The sequence below is a fragment of the Fukomys damarensis genome, unplaced genomic scaffold (genome assembly GCF_012274545.1).
Source record: "Fukomys damarensis isolate Sample0158 unplaced genomic scaffold, DMR_v1.0_HiC HiC_scaffold_14, whole genome shotgun sequence".
Classification (NCBI taxonomy): domain Eukaryota; kingdom Metazoa; phylum Chordata; class Mammalia; order Rodentia; family Bathyergidae; genus Fukomys; species Fukomys damarensis.
The window spans coordinates 79,622,147-79,639,830 of NW_022900926.1; the positions used below are offsets into that span (position 1 = coordinate 79,622,147).

The following is a 17,684-nucleotide window of genomic DNA, read 5'->3' on the forward strand; positions in this document are numbered from 1 at the left end:
AAAAAAAAAAAAAAAAAAAAAAAATGTAAAAGTTTCACATATAGTCTTGATTCATTAAAACATTCTAATGATTCTTTAACTCTAAAATAACAACTGTTACATAGAAAGTTGTAAGAAAATAGTACTGTGGACTCTGAAAAACACAGAATACTTTGTTGAAAAGCCAGTTAAATCAACTTTATAATTTCATTTGGTTATAACAACAAAAAACTTAAGTATCACAGTTTATTACTGTATGATTTAAGAGTAATGTATTCAAATCATATTTTAAAAAATTGATTCATAATATTTAATTGTATAATTGTCAGTAGGCTTTATAAAGGTGAAAGCTCCTTCTCAATGTTAAGATTTAATTTTCTTTTCTTCTTTTTTTGGGGGTGGAGTGGGGTATCGGGGCTTGAACTCAGGACCTTGTGCTTGCCAGACAGGTATGGTGCCATGGAGCTGTATCCCCAGACCTAAGTTTTCTTTTCTAAGTTATCTTATTTATTAAACTCTTTTACTTTATTCCTGTGTTTAATAGGATGTTAGTAACTTAAAAGTTAATTTTGAGCTAATAAAGATTTTACTTGTTTTCTTCTTTTATTAATTAGTTATTTGATTTGCTTGGACCTGAAGGACTTGATCTTATTGAGAAGCTCCTCCAAAACAGAATTACAATTGTGGATAGATTTCTTAATGATCATAAATTTCAGGCTCTTCAAGGTAAGAGACTATGCAGTGTTAATACTAATTTAAAAGAAAGATTCATTCACTAACACAGTATATGTGCTGCCGAAGTGAGCACAACACATCTGTCTCTTTAGTATAATTACATTTTTATATCCTTTGGTCTAGTACATAATTTACTAGTTGTGTTCTATTGAGTAGGTTTTAGATATAGAAAATTTCCAAAAAAGAGACCCAACTAGGAGGGTATGATGATATTTCAGTATATATTTTGTAAAATGTGAACTCACTTATAGTAGACACTTTTTTAAAGAAAACCATAAATTTAGGTTTTAATCCCCAGTAATTTATACTACAGTTTCACACTTTAAAATGTTTAACACCAATTTCAATAACCAAATGACATTATTCACATTTGTAAATGTTCTGCTTATTATTTGTTGCTGGTTGTGTGACTTGCAGACAATTTAACTTTTAGTCTAGAGCACACTTGAAAACTGTCAGAATACTACATTCTTTTTTTGTCACTTAAAATTAATCAGAAATTCAATTATCATTGCCGGTGTAAGACTTTCTTACAAAGTCTTATAAGACTTAAATTGGAACATACTGTTTTTAGAACTGTTCTAATAGTTTTTTAGAATTTAGTTCTGATACAGATAGGAGTATATTTTATAATTTTGAGATAAACCTTCCTTTTTAAGGTTTATAAAGCCATTATATGAGATTATTTCTTACGATGGAGAATTAAATGACTTACTTAAAATTATATAAAAAGGCAGTGACAAATATCTGAAAATTGTGAAGATTTGACCAGGAATGAACTAGAAAACAGGTTTTCCTCTCCTAGCGTTGTTTAATTCCTTCTATGTTCTGTATTGGATCTTGTAATTTGATGAAATAATTCAGACTGCGTTCTGTCATCGTATGGACCAAGTCTCATTCCTTATTGTCTTCCAAACCTAGCAATAGTGCCTTGGATTTAGTAGGCTCTCAATATAGTAAATTTTTTTTCGGATTTTTTTAAATGACTTTCGTCTGTTCTTTGTGCCTTGGATTTAGTAGGCTCTCAATATAGTAAATTTTTTTTCGGATTTTTTTAAATGACATTCACGTCTGTTCTTTAGGGCTGCAATGAACCAACAAATCAGTACTTAGAAAGATATAATTTAAAAGGAAGGTAATCCTATTAGAAGACAATTTATACTGAATATTGAGTTGACCAAACCACAGACATACTATTTATTCCCCTTAGTGATTCATCCTTTCCCTCTCACCCTCTCCCTCCCTCCCTCTCTCTCTCTCTCTCTCCCTCTCTCTCTCTCTCTCTCCTTCTCTGTCCCTCCCCCCTCAGCCCCGTGGTTGTTTGTGTTTTGCTGTTACAGTACTTGGGGTTGAACCCAGGTTGTTTACACGGAACTATACAGCCCGTCCCTTTTTTATTTTAATTTTGAGACAGGGTCCCACTAAGTTGCTGAGTTGCCTAAGTTTGACTTATCGTTTTGATCTTCCTGCTTCAGCCTCCCACAGTTCTGGGTTTATAGACACATACCACCACTGTTCCTGATTGGTTCTTATAGTTTTGTTTTGTTTTATTATTTGTTTTCTTAACTGTATGCCCATGAAAAAGTATACCATGTTCTTTCTTATTTACTTTGACTGCTGGTTATAAATATCTCCTCAGCTAATGCTAAAAAAAAAGTTTCACTGTGTATAAATATTTATGTAAAGATTTTTATTTTATTTATTATTTTAATGGCAAATTATAGTTAACATTGTTCATTATTGTATTTTTGAAATTACATAAATGGTTGCAAAATTATAAAATTCTATTTTTATGTCACTGATGTTATATGGAAAAAGTTATGTTAGTAACATTAAACTGTTGAATTTGTAAGAAAATATTGCTGACTTGTCATAAGTCACTATGTAATATTATTTAGACATTGTTATTTCAAGAACTGTTAAAGTATATAATTGAATATATCACTTTTAAAAAGTGAATTGTTAGGCCTTTGTGCAATTTTTCGTTTTAGTAGGGAAAAAGAAGTGATTCTCATAAAGGTCAAATCATGTCTGAGACATTTTGTTATATATAAAAATTTGCTTCCTAGACAATTGCAAAAAAATTTTGGGAGAGAATGCTAAACCTAATTATGGTTGTCAAGTCACTATTCAGTCCGAACAAGAAAAGCAGTTCATGAAACAGTGTCGCCGTGAAGAAAAAAAAATTGCTAGACGAGAAAAAAAGACTGGAGAAGATGGGGAAGTTTCTGCAGATGGTCTTACATGTTTTGATCCCAAGGAATTGAGGGCACAGAGGTAATAAAAGCTAGAAGCTGAAAAATGCATGTGTTGTAATTGCTACTTTTGTGTATCATTGTCAGTTTTTGTTTGGCTTTTGCAGTCTAAGTGATTCTGATACTATAGTCCCATTTTCATGTAAGAATAGAATTTTGTTGTATGAAAATCTTTTTCTGGAATTAAAAAAGCAGTCATCTATATAGTTAAGATATTTTTACTTATATCCACATGGGTAAGAGATTTAGATTGTAGAAGTAAGCTTTTTTATTAGTACATGTTTGTAGTATATAATGTTTACATTCCTTGTGGGGAATTGGTACATATCTTTTTTTTTTTTTGTCTTTATTTTTGCTACATACGTATCTAGAAGCAGGCTATTTAGGAGCAATACACTCACAGCTCAGTTTAAGTTATATAAAACCTGCATAAATTTATTTTGATACTTTGTTTTCTTCCCAGATGAATAATATTTTTGTTATTACTGTTATTATTTAGAAGTAGACAGGCAGGAAATGAAATAAAGAGATTACTGTACTTGATTCTCTAAATACTGAAACAGTTTTAAAAATGAAATTATAATTTTTTAAACATCTTTGGATTATGAGAAAACAAAATTATAAAGAGAGTAAAGCAAACTTATGGAATGGTGTATCTAAAAATGTGCTAAATTCTATTTTCTTACCAGAATAATTTCTGGTTTGATAATATCTTTGTATAGCTTCATTTCTTCTCTTTATAGTGGAAAACTACCTGAAATAATGATCTTATTTTAGTATATGCTTTTTCAAAATAAAAATGAGAAATAGAGCCTATTGTTTTTGTATTTACAGAGAGCAAGCACTTTTGCATGCTAGAAGTGTTCCAATTTTGAGCAGGCAGAGAGACATGGACATTGAGAAAATACAATATCCCCATGTTTATGATTCTCAGGCTGAAGCCAGGAAAACATCAGCATTTATTGCTGGTGCAAAGGTATGACATTGGTGGTTATATACCGCTCTTCTAAAAGTGCTATATATTGTTTCTATTCTTTTTTGTTGTTGTTCTGTTTTGTTTTTTTGGGTTTTTTTTTTTTTTTTGGTACCGGGGATCAAACTTGGGTCCTTGTGCTTGTGAGACAGGCAGCAGAACCACTGAGCTAAATCCCCAGCACTATACTGTCTCTATTCTGAGGGAATGCCATATGATTTTTTTTTGCTTACTTTGTATGTGTAGTACCAGTTTAAGTGTAGGGAAATGAGATATTGCAGAGTAAAGTTCCTAAGACTTAGTAGGTATTAAGAACATTTGTTTATTTCTGTCATTATTTTTGTAATTTGTATTTTTGAGTTTAATTTACATATTGCACATTTTCCTAGTTATGTGTGTGCATTTGTCTTCAAGGATATATAATTAATGTATACCTTAATATTTAACAACATATTGTGGCCTGTATATTATGTGAGATACCTAATAGATGAATGTTTTATGTGTGTTCATTTTTTTTTTCAGGTTTATTTTCATTTAAATTAGCTAAATGTATTTGCCAGTGCTATGTCATAAATGCTAATAGCATTGTCTGACTCTGTCTCTTTTTATTTAAAAAATATTTAGCAGAATACTTTTATTTAATATGATTATTGGATACTTATTTTTGATGTTTATAGATGATTTTACCAGAAGCAATTCAAAGAGAGAATAACAAGCTTTATGAAGAAGTAAGGATTCCCTACAGTGAACCAATGCCAGTTGGCTTTGAGGAAAAGCCTGTTTATATCCAAGATTTAGATGAGGTGAGATGAACCTTTTATATCTTTTATACTTTTGAGGGTTGAATTTGTTATGAGTAGGTTTGTGTTAGAAATATTGATTTTAAAAGTAGTTGGCTAATATAGTACAGAGACCTACTTGGTTACTAAAGAGGTTTACTAGGGGAGTTTAAATTAAGAGTGTACACTGTACACATATATTCCCTGATACATTAAACATATATTGTATATTTTGTGTGTGTGTGTGTGTGTGTGTGTGTGTGTGTGTCATATTTTCCTGTTTATTTTCACTATTTAGCTAATTTTGGGGTTTAATTGTATAAACCAACTTAAGTAAAGTGTTTTTTTTAAATTCATATATACATTTGACACATGAAATTTTCAACCACAATAAAAGAAAATACTTTGGGAGGGGATTATAAAGCATTTTCTTTATTTTCCCACAACTTTCAATTTTGAATAAATTCAAACCTATATAAAAGTTAAATGACTAACAATTGTCCACATGTACATTCTTTTTTTGGATTCACCATTTTATAAAATTTTACTATACTTGTTCTATTTCAAAATCAAATATATTTTAAAGTATTATTTAAAGTTGATTTTTCTATTAAATGTTTTAAAAAATATGTAAGTAATATATATTCATAGACAAATATCAAGTAATATGGGCAAGCAAAAAGGCAGCATAAACCAAAATAAAGATACCCTCAGAATAACCAAAATTAACTCTATTCTTTTATATATGTGTATATGTATTTTATAAAGATATTATTACATCATTTTATGTATACATCTAAATATGCTTACATTTTTCTCTATCACATTTTATTTCATTTCATACTTTTATTACTTCTAAAACACCTCCTTATAATTTTAAGTTGTTTTCTACAATACATTTTTATAATAGGAAAATTTCTCATTATAGTTTTAATTTTTACTTTCATAATAGTTAATAATCAGGGAATAACACATTCAAATGTCATGTGTCCATATAGTAGTAAATAAGTAAACTGCATAAAGTCATATTGATATAGGCCACCAAGTAATCCAAATAACCAAAATAATTCAAACAAGGGAAATATAACTCCCAATCTGCTAGATATGTGAAACATGAGTTAGTGTTCTCAAAAATTAATGATAAATTCTAGGAACAGTGGAGGTTAAGAGTAGGAAAAAATATATGGAGAGAAAGATAGCTTCTGTCTAAGAGAGACAGAAGAGGCACTAGGAATTGAATTGCCCACCAATCCCACTTCTCAAAGGTGCCTGAAAGGGCAAAGCCACAAAGTGAGGCAGGTTCAAAGTGAGAATAAACTGTAAGATCTAATGGAAAATTACACGGTGGGCATAAGGTGGTACAAAACCACTATCAATCAATAAAATAACTAATGCAGTCACCCAGGTAATATTGATTAAATGGAGATCAGATGGGAAAATAAGTCACAAGGAATTTCTGGAAGGGAAATGGGGTAGGGATGTTGATGTCTATTTAGAATATTAATTACTGCTATTTATCCTGAGGGGAAGTAGTTGGGTGCAGTGCCTTTTCTCTTTCTATAATGTGAACCAGTGAATGAATGTACAATTGTTTTTTTATGCTGAGGGCCCAGCTTTATCTGACTTCGAATAATTTGTAACTGTCTTAGTTATCTGCAGTAATGCCTCTTTAGGCAATGATCCAGATTGATGGTAATACAGATTTTAAGAGAAAATGCAGATGTTAACAGTTGTCAGAGAGTTTAGTAGATGCTTGTATTGACTTGGATTTTTTTTTTTAAATCATGTAGGACATTTTATATATCAGAGAAAGTGCCACTGAAGATATCGGATGTTGTCTTTTATTTTTTCACTGCAATCTTGTCTGCCATTCCTAACTTTTATAAGAAACTATGGATGCTTTTATATACTCTATCTGACTGAATGTTGCATTGGATAATTTTTTCTTCCCTTTTAAATTTCTTCTGCAATTTGATTTAATAGTTATGGAGAATTTTTAAATGCTAAAAGGATGTGCAAAACTTTTGTTAATGTCATAAATTGATTTTTTATTGTCATAGAAAGGAAGAAGAATCAAAACAATTTTGATGTATTTCTGAATAAGTCTGGAGTCATTCAGTTGAAAGTTAAAGTAATCTAAGTCGAAGTGGTCAAAGTAGTTGCTTCCAGTCAAAGCAGATGATTTACTGGCATTATTGCTTGATTGTCCAAAAGTATAGCTGCCTATTATCCAGCTTGGATATATAGGATCAGAGGATATCATTAGTTTCCTGTTCTTATCTCATTTTTTTTCTTTCTTTCTTTTCTTATTTTTTTCTTATTCCTTCCCTTAGCCTTTTCTCCTTTGTATCACCCACCTCCCTTTGTGTTTTTCTGATACTTTTCATTTCCTGATGCTCAGAAAGGCTTTCTCTATATTACCAGAGGAAAGTATATGCCAGCATCTTCAGAGGTAACTTTTTCCACCTACTCTCATCCTGGAAGCGAGGGGAGTATCCTGTACATTCAGCCATTAAAAAAAAAAAAAAAATCTCCTAGCCTAAGCTTTGATTTTTCCAACTTAGATTACCAGTTCATTTCTAAATAATTTCCTTTCCCTTTGAGGGAGTATTGGGATTCTTACAGCCATGGTGCATATTTTCCTTGTCAACTCTCATGAACCATCAGAAATGAAATAGGAGTTTCCTAATGGAAGAGATATTGCTCTTATTACCTATAAAATAAAGGTGGGAAATATTCTAAGACAATGGAGCTGTGCTTTTGAAATTACTTTTTTGTTGTTAAATCTGTTTTATATTTATACATTTGAGAGTTCATTTTTTAAATAGTTAATGTAGTTTCATAAAGCAAAAATGATCCAAAAAACTGATCCAAATATAACATTTGGTTTGGAATCAAAAAAGATGCGTAAAATGTTTCATTAGAATGGAGATAAATATTGAGGGCATAGGATTTTTCCAGATAGGTAAAGAATGCTGAATTTGTATGCTGTGTGTGAAGAATGGCAAAACAAAAAATAAAATAAAATAAATAACTCATCAAATCCCAAGGGTTTAAGGGGGGGGCGTTAAAAATAAAAAGACTGAATGACACCCAATCAATCTGTAAAGAGAGTTCATAGTATGCCATAATTGGCTTTGAAAAACTGTACTTTTAGTTGTAGAGGTGTCATGGTTGTAGCCAGGCCAAGTTGTCATCCAGAAGCAGTGGGGTTGGATTTCCTTCCAAACTCAATAACACCTTTTAAATTTAATTTTCTTGCACTTTGAAGACTGAGAACCCTGTCTCCCTGCTGTCAGTTGTGGGTGGTCATCAGTTCCTAAAGGCTGCCCACATTTCTTAGCATGTGGCCCTTCCATCTTAAAGTCTAGCAAGGGAATATCAAATCTCCTTCAAATCTCTGACTTACTGCTGGACACTGAGAAACTCTAATTTTAAAAGAGTTATATTATTAGATCAGACCAACAAGATAATCTTCCTATACACTGGATAACCCTTCTAGATAGCATAAGCTGATTGTGGGAATAAAATCCATCACCTTCACAGTCCTACAGTTTATGCAAGATGTATACACCATAGGCCAATGTAAGGAATAGGATAGGAAATCTTACTTTCCACTTGCCTTCCGTTGTGGTTTTCAAATGTTTCTATGCTTGACATAGAGAATTTGGATCTATGGGTTTACTATTTTCATCATCAAATATGGGAGATTTTCAATGATTATTTTTCAGAAATTTTCTGCCCCCATTTCATTTTTTAGAAACTCTAATCATATATGTTTTAGTTCTCCTGACAGTGACACATAGCTCACAGATGTTATATTAAATTGTTTTTCATTTTCTTTTTTTGTGTGTGTGCCGGGGATTGAACTCGGGTCCTTGCGCTTGCAAGGCAGGCCACCAAATCACTGAGCTAAATTCCCAGCCCTGTAGTTTTTGTTTGTTTGTTTGTTTGTTTGTTTACATCTTTTTTCTTTCTTTATGCTTCATTTTGATAATTTCTGTTGACTCACCTTCATATTTACAAATCTTTTTTTAATGTAGTATCTGAAATGAGTACTGTTAATGTCATCTAGTATACTTTTCTCCCAGGCATGGAATTTTTTTATCTGTATAAATTTGATTTATGTCTTTTAATGTCTTGTAGGTATCTACATCCTATTGCAATCAGTTCTACACCCCACAGACCAGCATTTTCTTTGTAGGAGCATTTCTCCTGGTTTTTAGTATGCTTGATAATTTTTATTGAATTATAGGTATGATTTTAACCTATTGAATGCTAGATTTTTTAATGCCTTTAATGATTATTAAGTTTTTTCTTGAAATAGTTTTCTTTGGAATAAGTTTGATCTTTTTAGGTTTTGCCTTTTAAAATTTCATAGATAGGCCAATGCAGCATTTGATCAAGTTACCCATTACTCTAGGGGTAAAGGATTCAACAAAATGGACTAAGTGGGAACCCATGTTGTAGTTAAATGATAGGAAAAGGATTGTTTTATTTAGAAAATACTTAATGTACTGACCTCTTGTTTCAGTAGTATATTGTGTAAGAACAAGATTCTTTCCTTTTTTTGATGATGACTTGTCTAGGAATGCAGTTAGTTATTGGGGATCATCAGAAAGATATAAGAAAGTCTACCTTTAGCTTGCTGTAATTCTCAATTTCCAGAGTCAGCTGCTGCTTTTGGTTCAAAAAGAAAAATAAAGTCAATAGCTAAGCAGTGAAAATTCATTTAAAATTTAGAGATTTGGGGTGGTTTAATGGAATAATAATTTTCTGCTTCAGTTGCTCGATGCCCTACTTCATTCCCTTAGAACTGACTTTCCCAATTTAGGGGATATATTTTAATTGTAAAAACAGTTTAGCTATTTGAAGTCAATAATTTCTCTTTATTTTTTCCTCTCATCTCTACATTTCCATGTCACTTCTAGTTATTGGCAGTAACTTATTAACAAATTGCTTTTCTTTCCTTGCAAATAACTGTTAGTCTAACTTCTATTTAAATTTCCTTTTCCATTGTCCCGTAGGTTTTTCACTCCCAACACTTGATTATTAATTCTTATATATTACTTTTAATAATAACAGCATGAACTACAAAAGAATCCAGAGTTCCTGAGTGATACTTTTTAAATAAACATCCCAATACCATTTGGTAATGTACATTCTTTATATGATATTCTAATACAACTAAATCAAGACAGATATGAGATATACATATATCTAGGAAAATTCCTTTAGATCAATACCTGTAACTCTGTGAATATAACTTATCTTAGAGGTTATTTGGTATACTTAAGAACCTTTGTGAGAATTTCATGGTTCTTTTCAAGCCCTGATCCTTTTTTTCTGGAAAAATAAATTCAATTCTGAACCTGATGTAGGAAATTTAGAAGTGTTAGTCCAGAGGTGCTGAACCTATGGCTCTCATGCCAGAATGGTTTGGTATCATTGAAAGCACTAAAAGGTTCACCATCACTGAGTTAGTCTGACATTGATGTTACATATTACTTAGACCCTGTACTGTTCATTGTATTTTTTCCTAGTGTGTACAAAGTGGATCACTCAAATTCAGTGTTCTACAGTACTGGTTTTCATTTTAAACTTCATGAAACTACATGTATGTTGGATTTGGAAATTTGTTAACAATATATTTATTCAGTTAATACTAATAGCAAGCAGAATAACACTTCTGTTAATTCACAAAGTTTTGAACAGTTGTATGATAATAAGAAAATGTATCTTGTTAATGTTAGGGCCCATGGAATTATTGATTAGAATTATAGTAAAATCTTATCTTTCTGGGAAGTTGAATATGTATTCCAGAAGAGGGAACTAAATAAATAGGCTCTTGTTTCAAAATCTTGAAAATTAATAATTTGGAATTAAATGCTTTTAAGAGAAAAGTTTCTTTAGGTGATTAGATTCCTGGGAAAATTATTTTTTAAAAAATAGGGTTGGGCTTTTAGAAATATAGAAAATGAACGAGTATTCCTTTTTCTCTATATGTGTTTTATTGTTCTTATGTATCCATGGTCTTTTATTAATTAATGCACTAGGAATGTAAAGTAAGATTTGTCCCCAGGTATGTGTAAGTCGTTGTACTCTATTTTTTTTTTCCTCATTGAGTTTATTGGTACATTTTAGGTATACAGTACAGTGACATTCATCATTGGGATCTTGTACCTTTACATGGCAGGTCTTGGTTCTCATTTTTCCCCATATCTTGCCCTACCTTCACCCCCTCCTCCCTTCCCTATTTACAAAAACTTTATTTCCATTTTTTCATTTTCTCATATTTTTCCTTTCCTTTATTTCCTTTCCACTACCCTTCCCACTTCCCCTACGTTGAACTCTGTTTTGAATATAATACCTTTGATACATATTTTAAAATGTGGGGTTTTTTTTCTCTTCCTTTGTACATTGAGTAGACCTAAATTTTACAGAATAAGGTTTTTCTGTCTCTTAAACTTTTATTACTTATTTTCTAACTTCTTTGATACTGTGCATATCAAAGATTTTTCTTGGTTTTGTTTCTACTAGTTTTATGTCATGAATTTATAGTAAATAATTATTTGGATTTACCTTTATATATTGGCAATTTTTTAAAACTTTCCCCCTTTTCCTTTTTTCCTAGCAATAAAGTTTAAACTCAGGGGCTTCACACTGAGTTGCATTCCCAGCCTCACCCTATTCTCCCCTCCCCATTTGAGACAGTGTCCCACTAAGTTGCTGAGTTGCCCAGGCAAGGTTAAAACTTGGAATTTTCCTGCCTCAGCCTGACTGAGAGCTAGGATTGCAGAACCATGCTTTCTACCACTTTTTATCTCCCAGATTTTCTTTATGGGAATATGATAGTCCCAGAATCTCTTAATGTTTGTTGATCTAAATTGCCTTTATTTTACCATTATTCTTGAAATATAGTCAATCTAATTTTAGGTTGACAGTTATTTTCTCAGCACATTTAACATATTGTCCTACCATTTTGTGCTTTTCATTTTTACTTTTGAGAAAAGTGCAATCTAATTTTTATTTGTTTTAAAACTTCATTTCTCTGTGGTGGTTCTTAAGATTTTCCTTAACCATTAGAGTTTTGTAGCTTTACCACAAAATTGTTTTCCTAGGTACAGCTTTCTTTTAACTTCCTATTTTCTCATTCTGTTGGAATCCTAATATCACCAAATAAAAGAAGTAAAGAAAAAATGACTTTACATTTTTGATGCACCTGTATTTTGGCAGACAAATAATATAAAGAAAAAACACCAAAAAGAGATACAATATACTTTTATTGCCTTCTGTGAGCTGCATCCTTGTTAGGGACATGGGAAGTCATCTATGTTGAATATTTACCAACAATATACTATGGAATGCATTAAGTAAATCAGTAGTTCACATTCAATGTACTAGAAAGCAGTGGGATCATTGCAGGTTTTACCACTTAGTGAAGACTTCTTGGAGAACGTGTTTTGTTTCTCAACTGCTTAGTGTGGGTTATAAGGCTTTATCTGAAGCAATGACAGTAATTATTTAGTAGAGCTTCTGTAGGTTGTACAGAGAAAAGAATAGTTCCAGATTCCATGTTGAAAATATAGTGTGGACCTAGCATAAAATATTAGATTATGTCATGTATGTGTCCCTTTTTATATAGAATCTTCAGAATTAATTAAAAATTTTTCTTTCCAGTATTAAACTCAGTACCTTGTTCTTGCCAGGCAGGTGCAGGGCCACTGAGCTAAATCCCCAGCCCCCAAATGAATTTTTTATTATAGAAACTTGATCACTGTCAGGAAAGCCATTAATTTAAGTATGAGAGTATTATTTAAAGGATTACTATGAAAACTTTTGAGGAAAAACTTAAAATTCTCAGGTTACTGTCAAAGGTACCTGGGGACTTTCATGAATTTTATCTGTTACTTATGTAATGTAGCTTTTGGTTGTTCAATGGTACCTCAGTTCACGAACTTAATTCTTGCCTTGGTTCTGGTTGCAGAATTCATGCCATGATTCTAGTTGTGTGGAAAGAATTAAGTTCGTGAACTGAGGTAGCACTGTATAATATCTTTTATATTGGAGGGTTTTTTGGGTTTTTTGTTTGTTTGTTTGTTTGTTTGTTTTGGTACTGGGAATTGAATTCGGGTCCTTGCGCTTGCAAGGCAGGCAGTGGAACCGCTGAGCTAAATCCTCGGCCCTGTATTGGAGTTTAATAAATGTTAAATATGTAAAAATTTCATTCATTGTATATAGATTCTTACAAAGTTATGATTCATTTATTTTTTACTTCAAGAAATTAAGTTATATGATTAAAAAACAAGGATTGTTATAAAAGTGTACTATAGTTTAAAAATATGAAATGCTTAATTCTCATTTGAAGAGAAAGACTATCTCTATTTGCTTTTCTAAATAAGAATGAATTTTGTCTTTATGCCACAACCTTTACAGGATTGCAGTACTGAAAAGTCTACTGGGAGCGCTTGCAAACAGCTAACTAGGAAAAGGGCACCAGCTGCTTTGAAAAAATAACCTGCTAAAGTAGCGAGCTAGTTATAACTAACATCTGCTTCTAGCAAGGAGTAAAGTCATCAAAATAATTTTTTACAACCTATGTTTTAGTGATTTTTTTAGCAGGAAATTAGAATAGCAGATATTAAAAGCTTAAAGACAAGCTCTCCTCGAATATTAGCTTTAGAACTTAAATGAATTCAAAAGTGTGAAAATAAGATGGATTTAACTTAGGGAAATTTTAAATTGCTTTAGAAATGGATTTAGTCTGTATCTTCCAATATATCTTTGTTGTGGGTACGCAGGCCTGTTACAGTAAACAAATAATTTGTATAATTGTGTTGCTCTTTATAGATTTCCTTCTCCTTATTAATGAATCTGTAAGTTATCACTTATTACTGGCCATTTCTTGAGCTCCTGACTGATACCATGCATTGTGTGAGGAGGTATAGTTAGTATGGCAACATTTAGAGCTATGATCTTGCCTTTAAGGAACTTGCTATCCAATTAAGGAGAACTGATACTGACTTCCCAGCTTCACTGTTTACACATTTTCTGATATGGATCAAGTTGCATAATGCCTCTGAGTTTTCCTTTCTTGCATGGACTTTTCAGTGTTTCATGAGTTAACATAGAGAAAATATACAGCATTGTCTGGATATATTTTAGGTGATCAGTAAATTCTCAGCCTGAGAAATGCTTATATAAACTGTTCTTTCAGTTATTTTCTTAATTGACATTCAAGTTTTGCTGTTTAATCACACTTTGAAGCTCTCTGTAAGGAGTCATTCATAGGCAAAATTACTTTGGCATGAATAACTTAAATTCCTGAAAGGAGATTATTGAAGTTAGAAACAGCTTTAAGTTTGTAAAACTAAGGAACTAATTTCTTTGGATAGTACTGTTTCATTAAGTTATATTACATCATTTAACTTAATCCCTCATAAAATCTGAAAACAAGTGGGTGAGGGCAAGTTTAAATTTGATCCAGTTGTACAAAAACACAGGTCACCTTATTTTACATTCTCAGCAAATTCATATTTATGATAAATTTCAGAGTTATTTGAAAGTGGTATTTTTCAAATTTTGAGTAATTTGACGTATATGAGAGAAACAATATATAATGGAATCTCAATGAAGTCTTTTCTTATTAGTTCATAACTGTAGGACATATTATTTTCCTTGTGAGAAGTTGGCACATGTATATAATATATCTTAGTTGCTTCTTTAATCCCCTTTCCCTTCTCTCTCTCCACTGATTTCTTGATTCCTTTCTGTTTTTGTTTTTGTTTTTTTGGTACTAGGGATCAAACACTGGACCTTGCATTTGCGGGCCTCCTTTCTTTTTTGTACATATTTGTTGTACATAATGTTTGCATTCTTTGTGTGTAGTTGTTATATGTACATAACACCTTAATTTCTTTTTTCATCTCTCCCCTCCCTACCATCTCTCTACATATTTCTTCACTGAAACGTTTTGCTTCTCCTTTCAAGTCTTTTGTTGTTGTTGATGTTTTGTTTTGTTTTTTTGAGACAGGGTCTCTCTCTGTAGCTGAGACTACCCTGGAACTCACTATACAGCCCAGGCTGGTCTCAAACTCACAGCAATCCTCCTGCCTCAGCCTCTTGAGTGCTGGGTTTACAGGCATGCACCACCACGCCCAGCTTCTCTCAAGTCTTTTTGCAGTACCAAAGAAGTTCAAACAAAATGTTTTCCCCTTACTGAACTTTTCTCATTAATTTGAAACAGGTTTTAAACAGATTTTCTTTTAGAAGCCTTTTTTTTTTAAACTTCACTTTATTCTTTTTAGAATAGATTCTGTTAAATCATTATAAAATAGACAAATGAGAAAAACCTAATCATTGTGCTAGAGGAAGGTAGGGAAAGTTAGAATATCACTTTCAATTCTTGTTTGTTGTTGTTTACCTGGGGCTGTAATATACACAGATTAATATTTCCTACCCAATGGCAAATGAATGAAAATCTTAAGAGTTGAGCTCTGGAAATTTGTCATTTTGAAATCTACCCTCAGCTGCTACCCTGAGCATGAGGAAGCTATTCTCAAAGCCCTGGCCTGCTCAGTATACATTCTCAGCCAAACTATTCTCCAGCAGTCTGTGATTACATATTTTCCATACACTTTTGAGTTGTGTGTTCAATGTATTGATTGGAGATTTTATTTCGAGCTTTTAATCTTATTCAGGGAAGCAGTCAACATTAAACTTAAAGCTCTTCAACTATAAAAATGTGAATATAAATCCCCCCTTTTTCACTCTGCTAATTAAGAGGCTGATGCATATGGTTCTGTGTTAATGTGTCTTTCGATAATAGTTACTTTTTCCTGTATAACAGTGTATTTGTTTTGATATTTTCTTCTCTATTTTTTTGTTTGTTTGTTTGTTTTTTGGTACCGGGGATCGAGTTCAGTCCTTGAGCTTGCAAGGCAGGAGGCGAAACCACTGAGCTAAATCCCTGGCCCTCTTTTCTATTTTTTGAATGTTTTTTTGATATGGCCTTAAAGTTTATACTGTATTATTCTTTTTGTTTCTTTTTGCAATACAATGGAGTCAATGCAGGGCTTTAGCCCTTTTTATACTTTTGCAGCAGGATCTTGGCTGGACTTGAATTTAGGATTCTCTTGCCTTACCTTCCCAGTGCTGGAGTTACAGGCCAGCAACACCACTCAGATTATCTTTTAAAATTAGAGAAATTTTGGTTTAAAGATAGTTATTATGTCTCTTTTTTCTTTTCTTTTCTTTGTCTTTTTCTCCTTATTTGGTACCAGGGATTGAACTTGGGACCTTGCACTTGTGAGGTAGGCACAGAACCACTGAGCTAAATCCCTGGCCCACTGTGTCTCTTTTTGTATATTTGAAAAAAGCATTTTAAAAATATCTTTTAAATCAAGGTTGAATTTTTTTCAAGAGCAAAAGATTGCATGAAAATATTTGGCATTTTACTCATATCACATTGTCATATTCAAATAATGCCCTTAATTCATTTCCATAAGATAGATATGAAAATTATTTTCTTAAATTGGATATTTAAAAGATTTGAAAACTTCAGAGTACTGGTTTAAATAGTTATTTTAAAAAATTGTTCTCTAGGAAATCAGTACCCAAGCATTTGTTAAGCTTTGAAGTACACACCCACACACATATTTGTATATTGAACTATCCATTCTAAATAACTTAAGAATACTTTCCTTTGTGTTATGCTTTTTATTTAAGTGAATTATTTACTGAAAAATCATAATAGTACTATGTACTATAAAAATTTGAATTAATACATTGCCCATAATTCCACATCTGTAAACATTTTGTAAATTTGACCACATAAGTGCCAAAATACTTTGCCCTTTTTAAAGATTTCAAGCATGGTAGTTGAAGCAAATTAAAGGTTAAAATCAAGGCTGAAACCAATAATTACCACAAATATCAGCCAAGAAGCTTAAAGTGACATTTCTTTTATAGAACAGAATTTGACAGGCTTTTTTGCTTCCATTTTATTGCTATGATCTTACACAGCTGTTTATCAAAAATTGATACTACAGTTTCGTCCAGTCAGATTATTTGTAATACTGATTAAATAATTTTAAATTACAACATTTGAATGACATCCTGAGACAGATAAGATATGGACAGAGGCACTATGACTTTTATCTCTCTTACCAAAACAATATATTACTTCTAAAAATATACCAGATTCTTAGCCTCAAGTTTATCTAGGTTTCTAAAGTTTGTAGACTTAATTATACAGCAGTGCCTCAGTTCATGAACTTAATTATTTCCATGATTCTGGTCTCAGAATTCATTCTGTGCTCAGGTTGCAAGCATATAGTACAGTTGCAACCAGAATTGTGAAACAAATTCTGTGACCAGAATCGTGGAATGAATTAAATTTGTGAACTGAGGTACAACTGTAGTACTTATTTTAGAAACTAATACTCACTTACCAGGATGGTACTATTTAAAGGTAAGCAAACCAAAACACTCAGTATGAAACCCATAACTAAGCATAACCTGTCTTTTACTGCCTTCTGGTACACTGTGAATGTGACTATAAGTACAACATCTCAGTGAACATTGCTATCTGACATGTTGAGTTATTATTGGCAGTGGTTATTATTGACAGTGATAAAACCCTAGATAGTTTTAACACCAGATATTGTCATGATTGGGCAGCCAAAACTTTGTCTTTGAAAAACCCTCTTGAAAGGGCTGAGGATTTAGCTCACTGACACTGCACCTGCCTGGCAAATGCAAGATTCTGGGTTCAGCCCTCAGTACCAAAAAAATCAAAAACACAAACAAAAACACGAAAACCTCTTGAGAACTTTTTCTTCTGTTTTCCTCAACACTGACCTTTTAGTTCAAACCATGCCTCTCCTGAGGACAAGGGCATCTTTCTTACCCTCCTACAAAGGGTAAGAAGTCTCCTCTGTGACTACCTTATTTTCTTGCTAA

At 32.0% G+C, this 17,684-nt stretch overlaps 1 protein-coding gene across 5 annotated transcripts in view; it reads left to right on the forward strand.

Annotated features, from left to right (window-relative positions):
- Positions 1-17,684, forward strand: part of Ascc3 (activating signal cointegrator 1 complex subunit 3) — a 295,426-nt gene that overhangs the window by 47,819 nt on the left and 229,923 nt on the right. For all 5 annotated transcript variants that reach the window (XM_010607172.2, XM_010607175.2, XM_033763469.1 and 2 more), the window contains 4 exons: positions 594-705; positions 2,784-2,991; positions 3,804-3,945; positions 4,620-4,745. In XM_010607172.2, coding sequence (XP_010605474.1) covers positions 594-705; positions 2,784-2,991; positions 3,804-3,945; positions 4,620-4,745 — 588 coding nt within the window. The remainder of the gene's footprint in view (positions 1-593; positions 706-2,783; positions 2,992-3,803; positions 3,946-4,619; positions 4,746-17,684) is intronic.